The sequence below is a fragment of the Aricia agestis genome, chromosome 18 (genome assembly GCF_905147365.1).
Source record: "Aricia agestis chromosome 18, ilAriAges1.1, whole genome shotgun sequence".
NCBI lineage: Eukaryota > Metazoa > Arthropoda > Insecta > Lepidoptera > Lycaenidae > Aricia > Aricia agestis.
The window spans coordinates 13,253,770-13,275,415 of record NC_056423.1 but is presented as its reverse complement, the minus strand read 5'-3'; the positions used below and the strand labels follow the sequence as shown (position 1 = coordinate 13,275,415).

Genomic DNA, 21,646 nt, shown 5'->3' with positions numbered 1-21,646 from the left:
AGTGTCTACGAAGACATCTATAAGACTTGCATATACAACTTTTCGTCGTGTAAACGTTTTCATAGTATAAACGTTATAGTACTGTCAATTTAGTCATATAATTACTTTTTATACGACTGCTAAACGAATAATTATTGTTTAAACGTAGTTTTTGTAACCATTACATATAATTCGTATATTAGTATTACGAACGACCTCTATACAACCTAAAGTATCGCAAACATGATTACACGACTGCTTTTTAATTAATAGTCGTATTAAAGTTTTATAATAACCCTGTATACCACTTCCACCATATTGAAATCGTATTTATTATATTTATTTAGGTTCAAAATATGGATCTTAAAAAGTGGAATAGTGTTAAAAGAAGTGGTGGATTCAAAAGAAAAGTTAAAAACAATTATAATTCGCTTCAATCACGTACTTTAATACAAAGTGATAGAGCTCAAGCTGGGAGTGCGGAAAATAGAAAGGGTTCCGTATCACATTTAAATGCAAGATTTACCAATCAATTTAACCAAAATTCTACGATTATACCTTGCAGTTCTTTTGCCGAAGTTGAGGACTCTTGTTTATTTTCCGAAGATGACGACAGTTATTCATCGTCCGAAAACGAAGATAATGTTGATAAAATAGACACTTCAACCAAAAATGATGACTTCAGAGACCATTATAAAAAGTGGGCTATAGATTTCAATATTACACAAGTTGCATTAAAACAATTAAATGTAATTCTGAACAAAAGAATGCCCTGCATAGTCCCTTTAGACCCAAGGACGCTTTTAAAAAGTAAAAAAGAAATACAAATAATTGTTATCGATGATGGTCGTTACTGGAATAATGGTCTCATTGAATGTTTAAAGACTATTTTACAATACCTAAATGATAAACCGAAATCCATTTCGCTAAATGTGAATATTGACGGACTACCATTGTTCAACAGCTCTAAGCATCAAGTGTGGCCAATATTATGTAACATCCACGAAAAACCAAATGTACCCCCTTTTGTTGTGGGTATTTATGAAGGAACGAGTAAACCATCAAATGTATCCGCATTTTTTCATCCTTTTGTAAGTGAATTACAAGAATTAATGTCTAATCATTTGAAAATTGCATCGGAAGACGGGGTCGATACATTGATCGAAGTTAAAGTCAGAGCCTTCATATGCGACTCACCAGCGAGAGCCTTGGTTAAAGGTGTGTGTGTCCGAATAATTATGTAATTTAACATTTCCTGTTAGGTTAGGTTAGGTTCCAATTAACTTTTTAAGATTTTAAGTAATGTTTTATTGAAACCTGAAACAGTCATCCCGGTCAAAACAAATAGAAAAAGTTTCTCAATTTTTACTATGCTGTCAGATGCCAAAGGAAATACACAGGAGTGTTAGAAGCCTTAAAGACTTGTCACATTGGAAAGGTTCCGAGTTCCGTACATTTTTGCTCTATTTAAGTTATGTGATATTAAAGGATGTCTTAGATAATGCAGCATATCACCATTTTCTGCTCTTTTTCTCAACTGTAACTATTTGTACAAGCGAGACACATTTTCAACTTCTACCAGTTGCAGAAATAATGTTAAAGCAGTTTGTTGACAATTATGGCAAGTTTTATGGCCAAGAGTACATTACAAGCAATGTTCACAATTTAATACACGTAGTAGAAGAAGTGAAGAGATTTGGAACCTTGCAGAGCTTTAACGCTTATCCTTTTGAAAATAAATTGAGTTTAATAAAGAGAATGATCAGAAAAGGAAATCAGCCACTTCAGCAAATTGCTAATAGATTATTAGAGAGACAATATAACATTGAAGTAGAGAACTTAATAAACGATACTAATCATAACTACCCTACGATAAAGAGTTACAAATATGGAAGTAAACTTAAGACAGTTATTCAACTAGAATCCTTTATCCTCTCAACTGATAATGGAGATAAGTGGTTTTTGACTAATAACAACCACCTTGTTGAATTGCGTTCCGCTACTTGTAACGAGGGACATATTCTGATTATTGGAAATCGAATTGAAAACTTAAGAAATGATGTTTTTGAAACGCCTATGAAATCTTCATATCTTAATATATTTGTGATATATGAGAACGAAATTAAGCAAACTGAAGCCATATATAATATTACTGATATCAAGTGTAAGTTGGTTAGTGTTTCATACAACTCAAATATATATTTTGCTCCGCTTACTCATACATTTAAGAAATAGGTAATAAAAAGGCAGTGAAAATTGTTGAATTTTTTTAATAATCCCCAGGAACGTAATTAACTCAAAAAAGGACACTTAATACAGCTAGTTAACTAGTAATAATCTCACAATAGAATATACAAAACTACACAACAACAGGTAACTTATACATATAATTATTAAAACTAAAAATTAGACTTTGGTGAATTTGCGTTTCCGCGAATTAATCGCGTTTAAAAGCGTTAATCGATACAAACCTATTTTAAACGTTCGATATTAGGTACTTTTATATTCTTAATATAATCTTACAAAAATCAGTCTTAGTCCAAGAAGAAGAAGAAAGAAGTTAACAAAATCCTGTTATCACTTTTTATTTTAATATAATTATCTCGCAAGTGAAAAGATTACAAAATTGGTTTCTTAGGTTTACGCGAATATTACACATTACAAATGAAACAACTTTTACGGATTTTATCGCGGTATATTATAATTTTAGTTTATCCCGACGTTTCGGACTCTAAACTAAAATGATAATATACCGCGATAAAATCCGTAAAAGTTGATTTTACGGATGGAAGATTACAAAATTACAATCAAAATTATAGCACGTTAATCGATACAAACCTTCTGCTTTAAACTTGCAAGATTAGGAACTTTTATATTATTTTAATTATCTAATAGTCTCATAATAACTATAAAAAATAAAAAATCACAAATAGAAAATGCGAAATCGCAACATAACAAATAATAAAATTCAGTAATCTTTTTAATTGCTAAATAATTATATAATTATGAAGACTTCTAGTTAACACACACAATCCTCCAGATTCTGTTAACTAGAAGTTATTATCTAATTATTTCGCAAGAGAAAAGTTTTCAAAACTAACATAAAAAATATAAATAAACAGGAAACTTTAAACTTTATATTATCGAACAACCGAACAAATAGGCAAATAATCAAATAGCCACCGTGGAATTGATATATTCGATGGAATGAGAGGGGGTGGGTGCTTTATCGTGACCGTCCGTATTCGCGACCATCACACGATCACCACTTGATTTGAATCTAGCTGGTTAAATCAAGTGGTGAGTTAGTTTCTTTCTGAAGTGGTGGTGTATTTTCTTGCTCTCCATTCAGGACATTATGTTGCTCTACAACTGACTGGTGATTATTTTCTTGCAACACTTTAACTCGTTTTGGTCTGTTCTTTTGAGCAGAAGCCCTCAGCATTCTGCATTCATTTCTTTTAATAGCGTGCCTCATAACCTTTTTAAAAAATAATTCGCAGTCTGGTATTGTGAAGTTATTGTCAGATTGGTGTATTATTTTAAAAAATAATGTTATAGTTTTATTATAAGATTTAAAACATATTTTTGGGTCTCCTCTAGAACCTCCAGACCAAGAACATTGGGTCATAAATTGCCGAGTGAACATGGCATCCACCAAGGCGTAAGCGTTATTATATGCGCGACCTCTGCCTTTCGTACAAGTTACAGAAAGTAGCTTTATAATATTTTCTTCAGCTTGCGGATTATTTAAACGTTCCTCTAAACTTGTGAGTTCCTGTAGGTTACTTATAATTTTGAAATTGTCTTTATTATTGTCCTGACGATTAAAATCTGTTACTGGTACCAAAATACGAGTCACTAATTCTTCTAATTTAGTGTCCAATAAAGCAAGTTTTTGTAGAATACTTTGTTGATTATCAAATAGTACTTGAATATTTATTTCGTTTGCTGATGCCACACTTATTAATTGGTCGAGCTTTTGGGCTATATTGTCTTGTTTTTCAGAATTACTTTCTGGGGCTCCTGTGGTCTCAGTGGCTTGATCGTAGGGTATTTCTATAACTTCAATGGCTCCAATACTGGCATTTTGATTATTTAACACAACGTCACTAGTATTTTCCTAAAAGAAACAAATAAAATAAATCACAAGCGTCCCCGTGGATAAAATTTTATACAAACTTCCCTTAAGTAATGATTTCTAGAATAAAAACCTATGTACTTCTCAGGTTTTAAAGCTATTTTTGTACCAAATAAACGTGAAAATGTAACAAAAAAAAAACGTTTTATCATTAATTATAAAGCGTTTCTGTGACATCGACGCACAAATGAAAACCACGGATCTAGTACATGATTTTGGACGCTCTAGTGGTGGAATTTTTCGTCGGCAATTTCCAATTTCCTATTTTTTCTATCGTCGAGAATAACGAAAGATCCTAATGACAGAAATGTAAATATGTAAAGTAAATAAACTTACCGATAGACAGCTATTTACCAGGTCGTTCAAATTTATTTGTGTAGTGGTTTTGTTAGGTCTTTGGGTTTTTGCAATGATCTCCTGGTCCGTATCCGTGTCGGACATATCCGACATAAGAGCAATTTGTTGTTCGGAACTTTCATAATTGGGAATATTATTTCGCTTCACGATACATGGCATCGATTTCCAATTTATTTCTGGTGTAGAATCCTCAGCCTTAATCAAAATAGCCTCATTCTTCCGTGGCCAATATAATGTTCCGCGATGTTCCCAATTAGCTGGGACAGTTGTTAATAAAGAATTACCATTTTCTGTGGTCTCCACTATTTTAAAAGGCATTTTTCTAAAAAAAATAAAAATAAACAAGTTATAATGGACAACTAAAAAAACTTACTAAGTACAAAAAGTATCTTATTAAAAATAAAACATTAGCACTTTAATAAACGTATTTATTACGCTTTATTGGTTTTGAAATATCAAAGAGCCACGCGCCCACTAGCTATTACCGACCTACAACTACTGAGTACTGAGTACTGACTGACTAAGAGAATGTGTGTGAGAAAGAAAGATATATTCTGCGTAGTAGGCCCTACACATAGACTGTTGCGTCTGCTAATGCATGTGCGGACGCGCTCGGACAATGTTAGAACAGGGTTTCGCGCGCTGGCGAGCTAAATATATAATATATATCTTAATACGCGCGAACGCCCGTTCTACACATTGGCCGAGTGCGTCCGCGCATGCATTAACAGACGCAACACAGTCACACTCTACACAGTTTTATCGGCACGCAGATTTTATCGATTATATAATATATAATGATAATGATATTAAAACTCTATTCGGATTAAACAGATAAATGTCGCTACTAACAACTAACATAATTAAAAAAATAATTGTAAAATTCTAAGTTTTTAAAGATATTTTTATCTCTCGTACAAATATTACTAAAAACAAACATCCAAAACAAAAAAAATAAATTAAAAAAAAAATCCACAGACGAACATATAACCTCCTCCTTTTTGGAAGTCGGTTAATAAAATAAATATTACCTATTAAGTTGAAGTTTCCAAAATTCTCATAATTTATTTAATAATTCAAATTTAAATAGGTTTGTATGATTAACTAATAATTACAATATTCACATTCGTCTTCTGGAAAATGATTATAGATAGCAAAATATTTGCAATGGGGGCACCAAAATAGACCGTAACGTAACATTATTTTCACATTGTTGTCTGTTAAAACAAAATGTAACGGCCGTCTATTTCCACGGACTATCTGGTATCCACACCCATAACATCGAGAGCAAAAGATAAAATGAGTTGATGGCCACGGCCATTTCAAATTTGCTCTTTTCATTTCAATAAAGTCCATCTTTGTTAAAAACTTATCAACATCCGCATAATCATACATCATTGTGGGGTTTACCTAAAACAAAAGTTTTACTTAGACTTAACTAAGTTCTAAGGGCCGGCTAGGGCTTTATTATTGTCAGTATTGATCCCTAAATTAACATCATGGCGTACATATATATACAATGAACTTGCAGCTTATACGTCTGGAAGTTATATAGCTGTCTTATAACGCCGTCCCATAATAAATTATTGATAGAAATATGTAAAAACATAAAAATTTTGAAGGCGCATTAAAAATTTGTTAAAAACTTACCTCGCATTAATCAATAAACTTGATTGCGCAATGGTTTACCACCGATGAAATAAAATGTATCACCTCAAATAACAAATAAAATGCAAAATGAACTCAGCTGTCATAAACACTGCTAAATATGTATTCGTGTTTTATAAAAATTTGTTCAATATGATCTTTAAATGACACTAACACACCTTTACGTCATATTGTGCGACTCGAAGTCGAATACAAGCCGCAACAGCTATCATTACACGACATATTGTAGTCAAATCACCGACGTGTATATGACTACTATGCGACTAAATAGGTATTTATATGACTGTTACACGAAACTCTTAGCACCTTAAGTTGAATAAAATGGGCCCAAATGCCGTCGAGTAAACGTCCTTATGATGTTTATACGATTATATTAAATAACATTAAGTTACTACAAAAACGTTTACTCGACGTCTAAAATGTTTGTTGGGATCTGTCAAATACGTGGGGTTACAGTGCAATTCCATCAAACTTGGCGTGGCCTCGTCATCGTGCCATGACACGACGCCGCCACCCTGACACGGTGCGACGCCGTACAGTGTCCCGGTGACGCGAACGGTGCACCGCGCGCCCCTATTCAGGGTGAAACTTCCGAAAAATGGCGTTCCAAACTTAAACGAGGCATGTGAAATACCTATCAAACAAAGTCGCGTAGTGGAAATATTGTCAGATTTCAATCAATGGGCCACGGGGCGGCGCACTGTTCGTTGCACCGGAAGTCGGAACACGCGTCACGTGTCACGGTGGCGGCGTCGTATCGTGGCACGGTGACGATGCCGCGCCGTGTTTGATGGTGACGCGGCCTTAGGTTTTATAATATATTGTTTTTATTTTATTTTTTCTCTTTTACATACGCATTTCCTTAATGTGCAAATAAATAGTGTTAAAATATGGAGATCATATTATTATTATTGTCTTCAATTAAATCGTCATTTGTTTGTACATGATATTAAAAACCAGCACAGTGCGTATCGGGTCACGCGCAATATAGGGCTCTGTAGTACCGCTAGTTTTTGATAATTTTTGTATCGTCAATGAATGTACATTTGTAACGTGTTTTTCACTACCAACAATACCATCTCAGTTTCGTTCAAAAGAATTTGAACGAAAAGTTTCTTTTTACTTCTTCGAATACATTTTTTTAGTTGATCGACTATTACTCAATTACTTATTTATGAAGTTTTCTTAGCCGTGATAGTTTTCCTTTAAAGTCAGCATAATATCTCCTACGAATTTTTCCACATTTCCAGAAGCAACCTGAGCTAAACAGCTAAACCTGAGCTAAAACAATTTGAGCTAGTGGACACTGCGGGGCTAAAATGGTCACATTTAGCAATTCCTCTCAATCAATTCAGCAAATGAATTCTCAAAACTGTCTAACTGACAAATGTCAAATCAGTACAAAAATACAGAAATAAATTGCAAGCAGAGTTGCATTTTGCGATTTTAGAAAAATTAATCATATTATGATTCATATCATGATTCTTCAAAGCGACCATTTTAGCCCCGCAGAACTCTACGATTTTTTCCACTTCATATTTCACAAGTGGATCCCTAAATCGGAAAATGATCTTTGAATACTTTGAATAATATTTTTTAAAAACGTACCCAACGACACCCCACACGATAGAATTCACGCGGAAAAAAAATCACCCCCGCTTGATGTGTATGGGGAGGTACCATAAAAAAAAAAAGATTTTTAAAACCATTTTGTCGCCATCATTAAGATAATATGCACACATGCTGAATTATAGCTTTGTAGGCCCTATAGTCTCTGAGAAAAACCGCGCATTTTTTTAATAAACCCAATTGATTTTGAAACTGGCACTGGTACTTAAGACTTTTCTGGGTCCCAGTGAACAAATCGAGACGCATCCCATGACTGTTGAAGGGTGGGGACTGGGTCCATACAAAATCCCCCATAGGCCTTTCATCTAATCGGTTCCACCGTTTAAGCGTGAAGAGGAGCGCAGACATACAGACGCACTAAGTACTAACGCATTTAGTAAGGACGTAAAGTCAATTCAATAAAAGTTCAACAACACCATACCACGTTGCCTGTTGTGGCTTTGTTTTCAAATACTTAGACACGTGCATATATATAACTTCCTTCTTTTAGAAGTCGGTTAGTAAAACGACAAATTATTACGTTCCAGGGCACAGTGATAATAATCGCGAACCACGGGGACCGCATCGACATCCCGTCCGGCGCCTGCCTCGAGAACAAGATCGTCTCCGGCAACCTGCGCATTCTCGACCACTAGACACCGTACATTTTTAAACGGGGAGGCACAAAAGTCCATATAAAATGGCAAAATTTATTCTGCGTTCGTTCTGAAACGTAACCCAGTGTTTCAAGACATTAAGAGCTGATGCTAAGTACAACGTTCACGACATCTTGAATCAGACCCCATATTGTACTGGTGTGTCACTAGTAAGGCAATCGTGACGTATTAGTAGGTCTGTAGTGACTGCCGTATTTGCAATAATGACATCCGAGCAAAGTCACATACGTCAATGCACTGGCGTATATTTCGGAATCAACATTATGACGTCACGAGCATTGGTCAGCACTGGTTTATATTTCGGAACAAACACTCTGTGCCCCGTTATTTTGAGTAGTGATATTGCATTCGCTAGTTTTGATAGCGAAGTTGGATGTCAAAATATTGCATAGGTTTTGACAGAACGCATCGCTAAATGTGCGTTTGCAATGCGTTAAGCCAAATCCAATACGTTTTTGATATCGAACTTTGCTATCAAAGCTAGCGAAGCCAACTTGACTAAGTACTTTGGAAAACCTTTGTCGATATGTGCAAGCAAAACTCGACCTTAAGTGTCTAAACACACTATGCCAAAATTCCGCGGCGGTAATTCCGCATGATTACGTCAGCAATGTCAAACGCATACAATATAACGCGACGGAATTTCGGCATGGTGTGTCCAGTGTCATCGGTAATTTAAAATACATTGCAGGCGGAATCATGCGGAAATTCCGCAGCTGAAATTCGGCATGGTGTGTTTAGACACTAAGTCGTTTGTCGCTACATCACACACTAGTGCCATTCTCGAAGTGCACTCAGCTACGTTAGTTAGATGTAATTTTATTTAGTAAAATTATTCAGCTGAATGTACTAAACTAAAATAAGTGTAAGCACAACATAAACTTTTCTATACCAAATTTAGGTTAAACTCAACATTTTATTTTACGAGTATATCCCCCACAGTAATAAAAAGATCCACATTAACTATATATTTATACAAGATTTTTCCTTATCTGTGAAGCGATTTTGTGACGCACGAGACAAGGGCCAAAACGTTTTCTTTGTCGCTTCTTTATAGACGCGTTCGATAATATTGTGAAGTTGACGTTCGAATCGTGTAATGTCAATTCCAGACATTTTGATCGGCGATTCTATAAAGAAGCAATAAAGAAAACGTCTTGGCTTTAGGGAGAGGATAAATAAAACATTGTGATACAATTATTTTGTAGGTAAATGTGTGATTCACACATTTACCATTTTTATTAGTAAAGGAGCTAATATATAAATTATTTCTTTTATACGTTTTGAAAAGTAATATATTTGTGATCGAAGATTTATTTAAAATATATTTTTATAACCTCCTTGCCTCGTTGTGGAATCATATTTACAATTTTAAGTTTTTTTAGTTGTTGTATTTTTTGTTATACTCTTTGTACTTTGGGATAGAGAACGCTGAGCGTTAAAATAAATATTTAATTATATAAACAGTTTTTCATTTAATGACAACTCACAAAATATTATCTTATAATTAAATTATCCCTGTAAATATTGTGCCTTTCCACTTTGCCCAATGATGGACAAACACAAGCGATTACGAACGTGAAGACTGTAGAGGTATTCGTATGAGATTGTCCATGATTAGGTTATAGACAGCTTCGCAATCATGGTCATAAATCATCGTCTAATCCCATGCTAAGTTAAACTTACAATCCTTGAAAAAACTGCTGTCTTAAGATCTACATACGAGTATTTACAATAATTATAGTATTATACTTGTCAAAGTATGAAACAGATGTATTTTTAAAATAATTAAATACAGTCTGTCAAGAAGGAGTAGACGCTGAACTAAATTTTCTAATCGTAATCAGTATCGAATGGTGATTTTTTCGCCTCGTATTTCCACTCACAACGTTTGTACACTTCAAATATTATCATTCTGGCTCATTTCATATCTGGTTAATTAAAGTTTTTCAATATTTTATGAAATGTAAAATTTGTGTTCGGCGTCTACTCTTCATTTGACAATCTATAGTAGGCCAGCATGATCATGAAGAGGCACTTTTACGTCACCGAGTGGGTATATCGACTGTACTAGCGGCGCGGCCGGCGAGCACGCTGGCGGCGGCGGACAGCGCCGCGAGCGCCGCGCTGGCCCCGCCCACCGCCGCCCCGCCCCCGCCCTGCAGCGCGCACGCCCCGCCCGAGTAGTACATGCACGTTACATCTGTGGGGAGGATAATTTATATTCTCAGGGTGAGCGAAGCGAGCCCTAGTATATCCCACAACATTTACATTTTGTGGTACACTTTACGGAAAAACTATCACGCCTATTTATTTGTGCTTTAACATAGTATTTTTATTTATATGTAGATGTGTTATCGTCAGTTAGTCAAGGTTTTTCATATGTAGATGTGTTATCATCAGCCAAGGTGTGACGACGCGAGCCCTCACAAAGCTCGGCTTTTAGCTAGTTTGCTGAACAATAATCCCCCCAAAAACATTTATGTAAAATATTGGACGACCACATAATATGGTTTGCCCTGTGAATAAGATATCTCATGTAGAGCCGCCAAGCTTCTGAATCTACGCGGCCTAACTCTACCCACCCTTACTTAACTTCAACAAAATATTCTATAATATAATATCAGTGAATGTATGGCTTCACCGTTTCGCTACCGTCGCGGAGGTGAAGTAACTAACGAAACAGCCAAGCCACATATTTAGTGATATGTAGAATTTGTTGAAGTACTAGATATCAATATTAAGAGTGGCTCCGAATGAGTAAACAGCCAAGAAAGTAAGTTTCAGAGATACAGTCATGTCATGAAAGAGTGGACGGAGTGAAAGGAGTGAAAGACCAGCGCTGAAACAGTAACTTTTTTTACTTTGGTATGGCCAAGTTCATAACGTAGAGGCGCTTGCCCATACAAATCACAAAAAAATGCTTCTTCAGCGCTGCTACTTTCACAGTGAACTCTATCGGTGACACATACACACTCCAAAGTATTATCTCACTTTTACACTCTGTTTATTTACGCGCGACTACTATAATACTTACGGCCAATAAGCACATAGAGCGCGTATCCTAGCACGTTGGCGAGCAGGCCGGCGAGCGCGAACGTCGCGCCGAACGCCAGTGGCTTGTCGCGGCGACTTGTCGCGCGCGCGACGCCCATACCCTGCATCAGTAGTGCTGCGCCTGGAATTATTGTCGAAATTCCTTTAATATGTACTTACAGGCAAAAATATTTTAAGTTTTATTTAAATATGTTATACGTTTCGCAGTAACGAAGTTAAGACAATACATTTTTAAAAACTGTACAAAATGTGTCTACAATGTTGAAGTCACTGACTTCGCAATATAAATCAGCTGCAGCAGTATTATACTTGTGTAGTTGTAGTTACCGGTGACGGCGAGCACTACGGTGTACAGCACGAGGTAGACGGAGTAGATCGTCCAGCAGTCGTCGACGCCGCAGCCGCCGCGGACTGCGCGCAGGCTGCCGGTACCACAGGTGCAGTTGCCAAATATACTGGACAAGTGAAAAAAAAAAATTAGAATGGAAAAATAATTGTAATATGGAAAGTTGTGATAAACAAAATAAGAATTTGTTGTACTTATAAGAAAAAACAATATAAGAATTCGTTGTATGAAATGATGTGACACCTCGCATTTCGTGTACTATGCGGTGCGGTACGATGCAGACAAATGTGCGATCAGTATCATTTATATGAACGTGGCGAAAAATGGAACTAACGCTGCCTTCATACAAAAACCCAATTTTTGACAATTCTCCTTTACCAGCAGCGCCCACGTTCATTTAAAGCCTTGTCGCACTTTATATCACAAGCTGTTCATAATGAACCAAGTAGGTGTCATGTTGTGGTAACTTACAGGTAGCCGTTAAGGTCCTCATACTCGTGGCAACCGGCGTGGCAGGGCGAGTAGTATGTAGTAGCACTATCTACGGCGCATACCGGGCTGAACCCGTACAGCTCCGATTGACACCTGCGCAGACATACCTATTGTATGGGTGGATTAGAGAGCTTTGAATTTGGTCATAACCCCGTAGGAATTTTTACTTCTATGATCAAACCCTAAGTGCCAAATTAAACACTTTTTTTCTAATTCCAATTCAAATTCTTTTTTTTTCTAATTCAAATTCAAATAATTTATTATTTATTCAACTTACGCCTCTAGTCCACCAACGCTGCGAACTGCGAAACAGCGGCAATTTACTGTCTCATCCGCCACACGACAATGCGTTATACTGCATCTCGCTCTATTCCTGTTTCGCATTGGTTTCGCAGGTATATCGCAGTTCGCAGCGTCGGTAGACTAGAGGCGTTAACGTCGTTGTGGCATCAGGCAATCAGTGATTTTTTTCTTTTGACTGAAATCATTTTGCCGGTTTTGGCGCCGCGGTGCCGCTTTGCGGAACTGTATTTCACCCTATAGCCTACCCGCAGCTGCTGCTACACTCCGGCTGCGTGTACACGTCGTCGGCGCCGGCAACTGTGGCGGCGCGGCACGTCATCGCCGCGAGCGCCGCGAACAGCACCGCCGCGCCGGCCGCAGCGACGCCGCCGACGCGCGCCGCAACCGCCGTCTTGACGCCGTCGCGACGCCGCCCCGAGAACCGCATTCGGAACACCTGCAGTAGTAGACCAGTAGATCAAATTTATTTAGTTTTAGTTGGCAACTTTAATCTCTTACGACGAATTCACGGAGATTTTGGCACAAGCTCCACGCGCGCTTTGCCACACTCACTATACTTATTATTAAAATTTAATGTCACTAAATGCGACCGTTAACGGGTTTGAGCAGTATTAATGCTGATTTAGTACTAATAAATTGTAAAGTCCAAGTTGTCGTTCTACCCGGCGACCATACTCGTTCAGTTGGAAGATCTCTTTGTGGCTCTAGTGGACATGGAGCACATACGTCCTATTATGTACTCATGCGTCAATTACTTCAAACATAATATCTGGCGCTATTACTACTAATATTCTGAGACGTCCTACAGTATTTTTGGAACTTGGAGCAAGATGTTATAGTGATTAATCTAGGCAGCTGATGGCGGACTATCCGATGTATTCATTATTATTTACCTCTTTGTGGCGGACCTACATAGTTGTCAAACCCAGCCCACAGATCACGAGTTACTCTAACGGCCGTTCCCAATATTTGATCTATCTCTGGTTTTGCCCTACTAGAGATAGGAATAGCTCACAATTGACATAAAATATATGTCTCTAATGTCTAATGTGAGTTATTCCTATCTCTAGTAGGGCAAAATCAGAGATAGATCAAATATTGGGAATGGCCGTAAATTGACATAAACTGACCAAATGACGGAGGTCCATCAACTGCCTAATATTAATCAATTCATTTAATGGTACATATGTAAGTAATAGTAAAGTGGAGCGAGTCGCTATTCCACGGTAGGTATACGCTAAAAATTAGTACCTACTCATAGCGAGGTTGCCAACTCCCTCGTTATTTGTAGCTTCGAGTTTCGACTAAATCAGGAAGCCATTCATCATCATCAGCCAATTGCCGTCCACTGCTGAACGTAGGCCTCCCCCAATGAGCGCCAACCATCCCGATCTTGGGCAGCCCTCATCCATCCGCTGCCAGCCACTTTCTTCAAATCGTCGGTCCACCGTGCTGCGGGACGTCCTACACTACGTTTGCCTAAGCGTGGTCTCCACTCTAACACTTGTCTGCTCCATCTACCGTCTTCCCGTCTGCAGACATGACCAGCCCACTTCCGCTTCAGCGTGCTAATTCTATGAGCAATGTCGGTGACTTTAGTTCTCTGGCGAATGATTATATTAGGAATTTTGTCTACCAGAGATACTCCCAACATATAGCTCTTTCCATAGCACGCTGAGCAACCTTAAGGCTTAAACTTGTGAACTAGTCCTCCGGTGAGTGTCCACGTTTCAGCTCAGTATGTCATTACCGGTAGAACGCATTGATTAAAAACACTAGACTTAAGGGATAGTGGGATCGACGACTCAAAGATATTTCGGAGAAGCCATTACTACTATATTATCAGGCGCCCGGTATTTTTAGAACTTGGAGCGGGACGTTGTACATACCGAGACGAGGAAGATGATGACGAGCGAGCGGAAGATGTCGTGCGCGGTGCGGGCGGTGCGCGGGTCCCAACGCTCCGACTCCACGTTGAACTTCGACTGGAAACACATAGAATTCCTTTACGTCCAGTCACTAGACATATCAATGACAAGGTGGCTACTGCTGCAGCCTAAATATTTTTTATATTAGCCTATGCTGTCCTACTGCTGGGCAAAAGCCTCCCCCAGATTCTTCCTTTTTCGATCCCGTGTCACCGCTGATACAGAGGATGATCAATTAGATCGTTCCCTATGATCGCTAAATGATAAGTAACTTTATTACACATTACAGTATTATACCTACGAATAATAAAAATTATTATTACTTATTAATAATGTATGTAAAATAATATGTATATTTAATATTTATATGTCATTATATTTTTAATATATTTTATTTTCGGTTGTCTGGAAGAAACTGCTTAAAGCAGTAAGACCGCCTTTTTGCACAAGTTTTGTAATATAAGTATATTTTTTATACCTTTTTTGTTGTTGTTATTTCTTTTGTTTTTTTTTTTCTCTTTTATGTGTTTTTGTCTTTTCTTTTGTGTGTACAAATAAACAATTTATTATTATTATTATTATTATTATTATTATTATTATTATTATTATTATATTAAGAAGTAATGAATTTTAAGTACGGTTTGCAACAACCAGCACATAGTAACTGATGAAATGTGTTTGAGGAATGAAGACTCCATCAAGGTTTTGGCTGTCGAGTACTTTATACTTACTCGCTCAATTACAAACCAGTTTGTTCCAAGGGATTGTTTAATTCTATTGACACTATTGGCAAATAAATGGCACCTACCTACACAATTTTGCTTCTGAACACCTAGAGGTTGACTGGTAAATAACGCCATTTGGCATTAAAGTCCGCCTATGTACCATCGAGGAAGTTGATTCCTATGCAATTGGCAGACCAACGTTATTTGGTCGAATGTGTCAATTCAATGTTAATTGTGATCTGTCAGCTGGGTTTGACGTAACGCAACCAAACTACTTAGGTCCCCGATTTGCATAGGAATCAACTTCTCTGATAGTACCTACCAACATTGTGTATACAAAAAGTATATAAGTAAAATAAATAATAATTATTCAGCTTCAAAAGTCTCTCACCTGCACCAGCTCATTATCGTACTTGACGTAACCGAAGACGGCGGCGAGTAGCAGCGACATGGAGAGTGCCTGCAGCATCATCGCACGATTGCGGAGTAACCGGCCCAGGGGGTTCAGGATACCTGCGACAGTAGTAGTGTGGTAGTGGCAGCTCAGACAGATGTGCTAGATTCTCCGTTACATTAGACATACTATTGTGGGGACACAATATATTGTATATCGATGTGATCATGTGTCGTTATATTATATCGATGTTCGATGCATGTGGTGAACAAACATGTGAACTAAACATTAGAGTGTTCTTGGTGCAGCAACCAGAGTGGTCGCTTGCGTAATAAACGTTATCCAGTAAGCAAAAGGATTTTATTTATGAACACTCATTCTAGTTACCCTAACGTAATAATATAGGGTGTAACACTATTATGAGTCCATTTAATTTAGTTGCTCTAAAATAGGCCCTTTATCCATTCAATTTAGTACTCACATCCAGTGAAGCAAGGCCGCCTTTGTGCACTCTCGTAATTTTATTGTGTTTTTTTTAAGTGTGTGTAGTTTTTAAGTATATTCATTCATTCATTAATTCAAGGCAAGGTAAGTCAGAAAAGTCAAAAGAGTTTCACGACTCACGACTAGCGAGAGACGCATCGCATGCACCATGACATTTACTACTCAGGTAATGGACCGTGAATTTTCAAATTTTACGGTCCTTCACGCCTATCCGACGTGCGATCATTGTGAAGATTGTTGATACTTGAAAACTTTCAACGCGCGAATCAAACCCACTGGCCACTCCAAGCCTCCAAACAACAGTCTGAAACGCATCATAATAGTTATCATAATATACTCACAATCCAGTTCAGGTTCCTCAATCTCAGCTCCCGGCTGTTTTCTCGGAAACAGTGTGAAGAGGATGGAGAACATGAGAGTCAGAGCTGCTAGAGACAGCTGCGGCTCCCACCAGGTGGAACTGAGCGACGCCGCCCGCAGCCAGTTCCGACCGCTGAGGCCCAGGGATAGGCGGATGGAGATGAGTATACCTGGAGGAAAAGGTAAAATCAATAAATATGCAACGTAATGACGATGTATGTACTATCAGAGAAGTTGATTCCTAGGCAGATGGGGGACCTACGTAGTTTGGTCGCGTTACGTCAAACCCAGCCGACAAATCACAATTAACATTAAATTGACATGATCCAACCTAATGACATCGCGTTGGTCTGTCAACTGCCTAGGAATCAATTTCCTCGATGGTAAATAGTAAAGATTTATAGATTTTCCAGGCGAATGAAAATTATGTGACTAATAATTAATTGAGCTAACTGCTGCACTCAGAGATAATGAAGCTTAATATGGTCAAAATCTTAATTAATTTAAGTACAGATAAATAATTATTATCCGTCTCTGAGCTACTCAGTGATTTTGTCTAGGAATATTATGGTTAAATTAATATGTATTCTGTGATTATGATTATGGTATAGGTTGGAAGCCGGCTACATGAATTTGCAGCAGACGACGTGTTGGCGCGACACTACCTACTGGTTTCTATGTAATATTTCTATGAATAAAGAATAGTTAAGTAAGCTTTGTCTCGCTATCTTTATGGGTATTTCACAGAAATACATACAAACCAGTAGTGTCGCTGCGACACGTCGTCTGCGGTTGCTTCATGTCGCCCTTTAAGGTTCGCACTCACTTTGTCGGCGCGTGCCGGGGCGGGTCGGCGCGCAACGCATTGACGGATTTTGAGCCGCGGCTTGCCCCGGCACAGTTTGCGATACGCGCATCCGCCTTCATACAAATTGTATGGAGGCGGATTTGTGCGATGCGCCCCGGCACGCTGAGCCCCGGCACAGCCCGTCTCAGTGTGCTCACTTCTTAAAGGAGTGAGCACACTGAGACTAGGACATTATTAGAAAGCTGCAATTCGTTGACTCTGAATATATTCTTTCGTTGATAATAGTTAATATTACTTATAAGTTATAATACATTTACTGATACGTTACTGGTGAAATACTCTAATCGCCCCTTAAGCCCTTAAACGGTAAAACCTTACCATAGAAATACGGTCCATTCTCCGGCTGGTGATCATCCAAATACGTGAACCCGTGAGCCCAAACGCTGATCTTGGTCAGCGCGCAGAGCACGGTCGTGGCGGCTAGGGCGACGGTGCGGCCGGTAGCCAGGGGGTCGTGATCAGCCAGCGGTCCTGATACTTCTGATTTCGGAATAGCTGTGTTATATGCCGTGATCGGATCACCGCCGCATAGCTCTGAAATATGGTATAGTGAGGAAAACCATGTTTAAAAGGGTTTATCAGACAGAGAGCGATCACGCACTAAACCGATCCAACCAATGCCGTGGGAGAGCCATGCTTCGGCACGAATGGGTGAGTTTACCGGAGGCCCAACCCCCTGCCCCCCGGCGGGGATATCGGTTGTATCACGGGGAGTGCTCTGAGGAATTGTTCGGAATCATACCACCTGCAAATTGTCCCACACGAAAAACATACCATCCTCATCACCTTGATGAGTGGCAGTCTTCCACCGTGCGTTTTTCGCGTAACTTTCTGCCGCGCACTGTAAAACTCTGGAACGAACCGTCACCAGCAGTATTTCCGGACCTATACGACCTGCAAACCTTCAGGAAGAGAGCGTATTCCCTCTTGAAAGGCCGGCAACGCACCTGCAGCTCTTCTGATGTTGCGAGTGTCCATGGGCGACGGTAGTTGCTTACCATCAGGTGACCCGTTTGCTCGTTTGCCCCCTTATTTCATAAAAAAAAAAGTATAATAAGGCTCTCGTTCAATCTTTATAATAATATATTCCACTCACCAACCCTCGGCACCTCAGCGTCAGGGAAGGGGAAGGCGAGCACCACCAGCCCCGCCGCAGCGGTGAGGCCGAGCCAGCCCGCCAGCGCCAGCTGCCGCTTCCCGCGACCCCACCACGACACGAACGCGCCGAAGAGGAATTCCGCACCACCAGCACCGATGGACAACCAGTCTGAAGACAATAATGAGGAGAGGAGACAACCTAATTAGGATCCCAACGATTAAGTACACTAAGGCCCACTTGCGCAGATCTGGGTTAAAGTTAACCCCGTATTTTTTTATTTTTTTATTTATATCAGGCTACGTAGGCCCATAAAATATAATATTATTCTTTGATGTCTAACATACGTCATATTAACATAAGTAAGTATATTATAATATATAATAAGTATAGGTACTTAAGAGGATACACCAAGGGCTAGAGAAATTGAAAATAGGTATTTTAAAATGTATTGCTGTCTTATCAATCTCAAGTCTCCCACCACAGAGCGCGATAGAGACAACACGACAAAAGTTCTAATAAAAGAACAGAAAATCATCGATTCGTTGTCCGCTGATTTCTTCTTCAAAACTTAACCGATTTAAGTGTTTTTTTCACAAAGAATTAAAGCAAGGATTGAGCTGTGTTCCTATGTTTTAATTTTTTTTGTATATTCTAGCCAGTTTTGTTTTCTGGGTGTTTGAACACAGAGGAAAATGTGGCCATTTTTTGGGTTTTTGGACGTTCTTATCTTTTTTAATAATAAAATTATGGAAAAAAAAGAAAACATAGGGACATGCTAATAGTGGCCATAGATATTCAGGAAAAAAATCATAACTCTACCGGCATTATCCAGGGAGGAAACATGGGACAACGTTTGTATGGAAAAACGGCGGTGAGGATTTCACTTCACTAAATTTTGAATTTTCTTTCTGAATCAATTGAGAAGTCCAAATTAGGAAAAGTGGAATAAGGCCTTAAGTCGTACCCTCGTCCACGCTGGGCAAATAATGTCCAGCGGTCCGTCGCAGCAGCAGCTGGACATTGGTCTCCAGGAACACGGTCACCAGCAGCGCGCCCTGCAGGAACAGGTCGAACCGCTCCACCGTCAGGATGTACCGGCGGAGGAGGTGCCAGCCTTTCACCACTGGAGCAGACCAGAACTTGGTCACCGAAGTCATAGGTTGGGTTGCACGAGAGGCGTGGTTAAAGTTACAGTTATGGTCAAAGTTATGGTTATAGTTAAGGCAAATTTAACTTTAACCTTAACTTTGACCACAGAATTTGACAGAAGACGTTGCTGGTCCGACAAGGCTTTATAAGAACGTGGACGGGGGCGCTGCTGGTAAAGGAAAACTGTCAAAAATGGAGTTTTTGTATGATGACAGCGTTAGTTCCTTTTTTCGCCACGTGCATTTAAAGTCTTGTCGAGCTCTATGGTTATGGTTAAATATGGCATCTTGATGGCGTCCATTTTTAACTTTAACCAAAGATTTGACATTTTGCATTGTAGTTAAAGTTAAAGTTATAGTACATGTACTATTATCTATTCTATGGTTATAGTTAAAGTTACAGTTATAGTTAAAGTAAGTTGGTGAAACCCAACCTTAGACTGGGTTGCACCAACTAACTTTAACTTTAACTGTCACTTTAACTTTAACTTTAACTACAATGCAAAATGTCAATGTCAAATCTTTGGTTAAAGTTAAATATGGCCACCTTACCTCCGCTCATACGTGAATTTCTCCGGTTAAAGTTAAAGCTAAACGACGCCATATTTAACTATAAAAATAACTTTAACTTTAACCACGCCTCTGAGCTCTGGTGCAACCCAACCTTAAAGTACTTAGCTTTGTCAGCGACATTAGATGTATTTTTAACACGCTTTTAATAACTTGGGGTGTGTGTATGTAACGGAATATTTGAGCATGATTTTTACTTATCTCCAGTTGTCTAATAAATTCGAAACTTTGTATAACCTTCGTATTGTATGCAAAGTCTCGTTTAAGAGCCAACGACATAGCAATAATTTGTTAAAATATTTGAAAGTTAAAAATAAAACGTGTTTTTTAGTTTTTTTTTTACTAAATATTTATTTCAGAAGAAAGTACTTATGCACTAATAGTTAAAAGTTAGCTAAATAACTTTGCAACAAACTTCAACTCTGCTAAGCAATTTTACAACAAAAATCTAGATAATATACCTACTTAGGTAATTATAATTTGAATGTGTTAACTGAGATATCAAGACGATTATTTAATAATTTATTAAATCTAACAGAGAATATTACGCAAAATATGTCGGAGCAGAGGGCGCTACAAGCATATACGGTAAATATAATCCGACCAACTGAAAACATTGCGGTGATCCTATTTCAAAATATTGATGCTGATGCTCAGAATTTATAAGAATTCAGAACCCTTTATACGTGGGAGAGCCATGCTTCGGCACGAATGGGCCGGCTCAACCGGAGGCCCAATCCCCTACCCTATTCCCTTCCCTACCATCCCCTATTCCCTTCCCATCCCCTATTCCCTTCCCATCCCTACCCTCCCCTTTTATCCTATTCCCTCTTAAAAGGCCGGCTACGAACCTGCAGCTCTTCTGATGCTGCGAGTGTCCATGGGCGACGGAAGTTGCTTTCCATCAGGTGACCCGTTTGCTCGTTTGCCCCCTTATTTCATTAAAAAAAACCCTAATGAATTTTAAATTCTGATATTATCTATAAGTACTCACACATTTTCACCATTTTCTCTTTTAGATTTTCGGACACAGATCACACACAATAATTCTCCATGATACAGTTAAAACACTTTTAACACAATTTTTTCAAACTTGTTACAAGTAAACAAGGACTAAACGAGTAAACAAAACATCTGATGGACGTGATTGAGAACGATTATATTATTAATTTATAATTAACATATTTAACCGACTTCCAAAAAATGAGGTTTGTTTTGTTATTTTTCATAACATGACCACGTATTTCAGTCGCGATCTCTGTTTTCACACTGATATGACATATCAGCAAATCGACGTATGTTTTCCAAACGACATAAGTATTTTATCTTTTATCGAAATATTTCCTTGATTACCGAACCATGGCAACGATTTGAATATTTATAAAGATCGAAACGACAAAGTGCCCTGGATACACGGGACAA

At 38.4% G+C, this 21,646-nt stretch overlaps 3 protein-coding genes across 5 annotated transcripts in view; 1 reads left to right on the top strand and 2 right to left on the bottom strand.

Annotated features, from left to right (window-relative positions):
- LOC121736129 (UTP--glucose-1-phosphate uridylyltransferase) overlaps positions 1 to 9,028 on the top strand; it is a 33,609-nt gene extending 24,581 nt beyond the window's left edge. For all 3 annotated transcript variants that reach the window (XM_042127187.1, XM_042127189.1, XM_042127190.1), the window contains one exon: positions 8,302 to 9,028. In XM_042127187.1, the coding sequence (XP_041983121.1) occupies positions 8,302 to 8,409 (108 nt within the window). In that variant the 3' untranslated portion in view covers positions 8,410 to 9,028. The remainder of the gene's footprint in view (positions 1 to 8,301) is intronic.
- Positions 3,061 to 4,805, bottom strand: LOC121736130. Its single transcript, XM_042127191.1, has 2 exons — positions 4,457 to 4,805; positions 3,061 to 4,102 (listed from the first exon to the last, which is right to left on the bottom strand). Exons 1-2 carry the CDS (start codon positions 4,793 to 4,795, stop codon positions 3,260 to 3,262), a joined length of 1,182 nt encoding a protein of 393 aa, XP_041983125.1. The 5' UTR covers positions 4,796 to 4,805; the 3' UTR covers positions 3,061 to 3,259.
- Positions 9,029 to 10,475: 1,447 nt separating the features above from the next.
- On the bottom strand, positions 10,476 to 21,504 carry LOC121736260 (solute carrier organic anion transporter family member 2A1-like). Its single transcript, XM_042127344.1, has 12 exons — positions 21,219 to 21,504; positions 19,471 to 19,629; positions 18,504 to 18,674; positions 17,726 to 17,941; positions 16,521 to 16,709; positions 15,673 to 15,794; positions 14,518 to 14,613; positions 12,874 to 13,064; positions 12,305 to 12,418; positions 11,815 to 11,942; positions 11,468 to 11,608; positions 10,476 to 10,633 (listed from the first exon to the last, which is right to left on the bottom strand). The coding sequence occupies exons 1-12, from the start codon at positions 21,229 to 21,231 to the stop codon at positions 10,476 to 10,478; spliced, it is 1,698 nt and encodes a 565-aa protein (XP_041983278.1). The 5' UTR covers positions 21,232 to 21,504.
- Between the last annotated feature and the right edge of the window lie 142 nt (positions 21,505 to 21,646).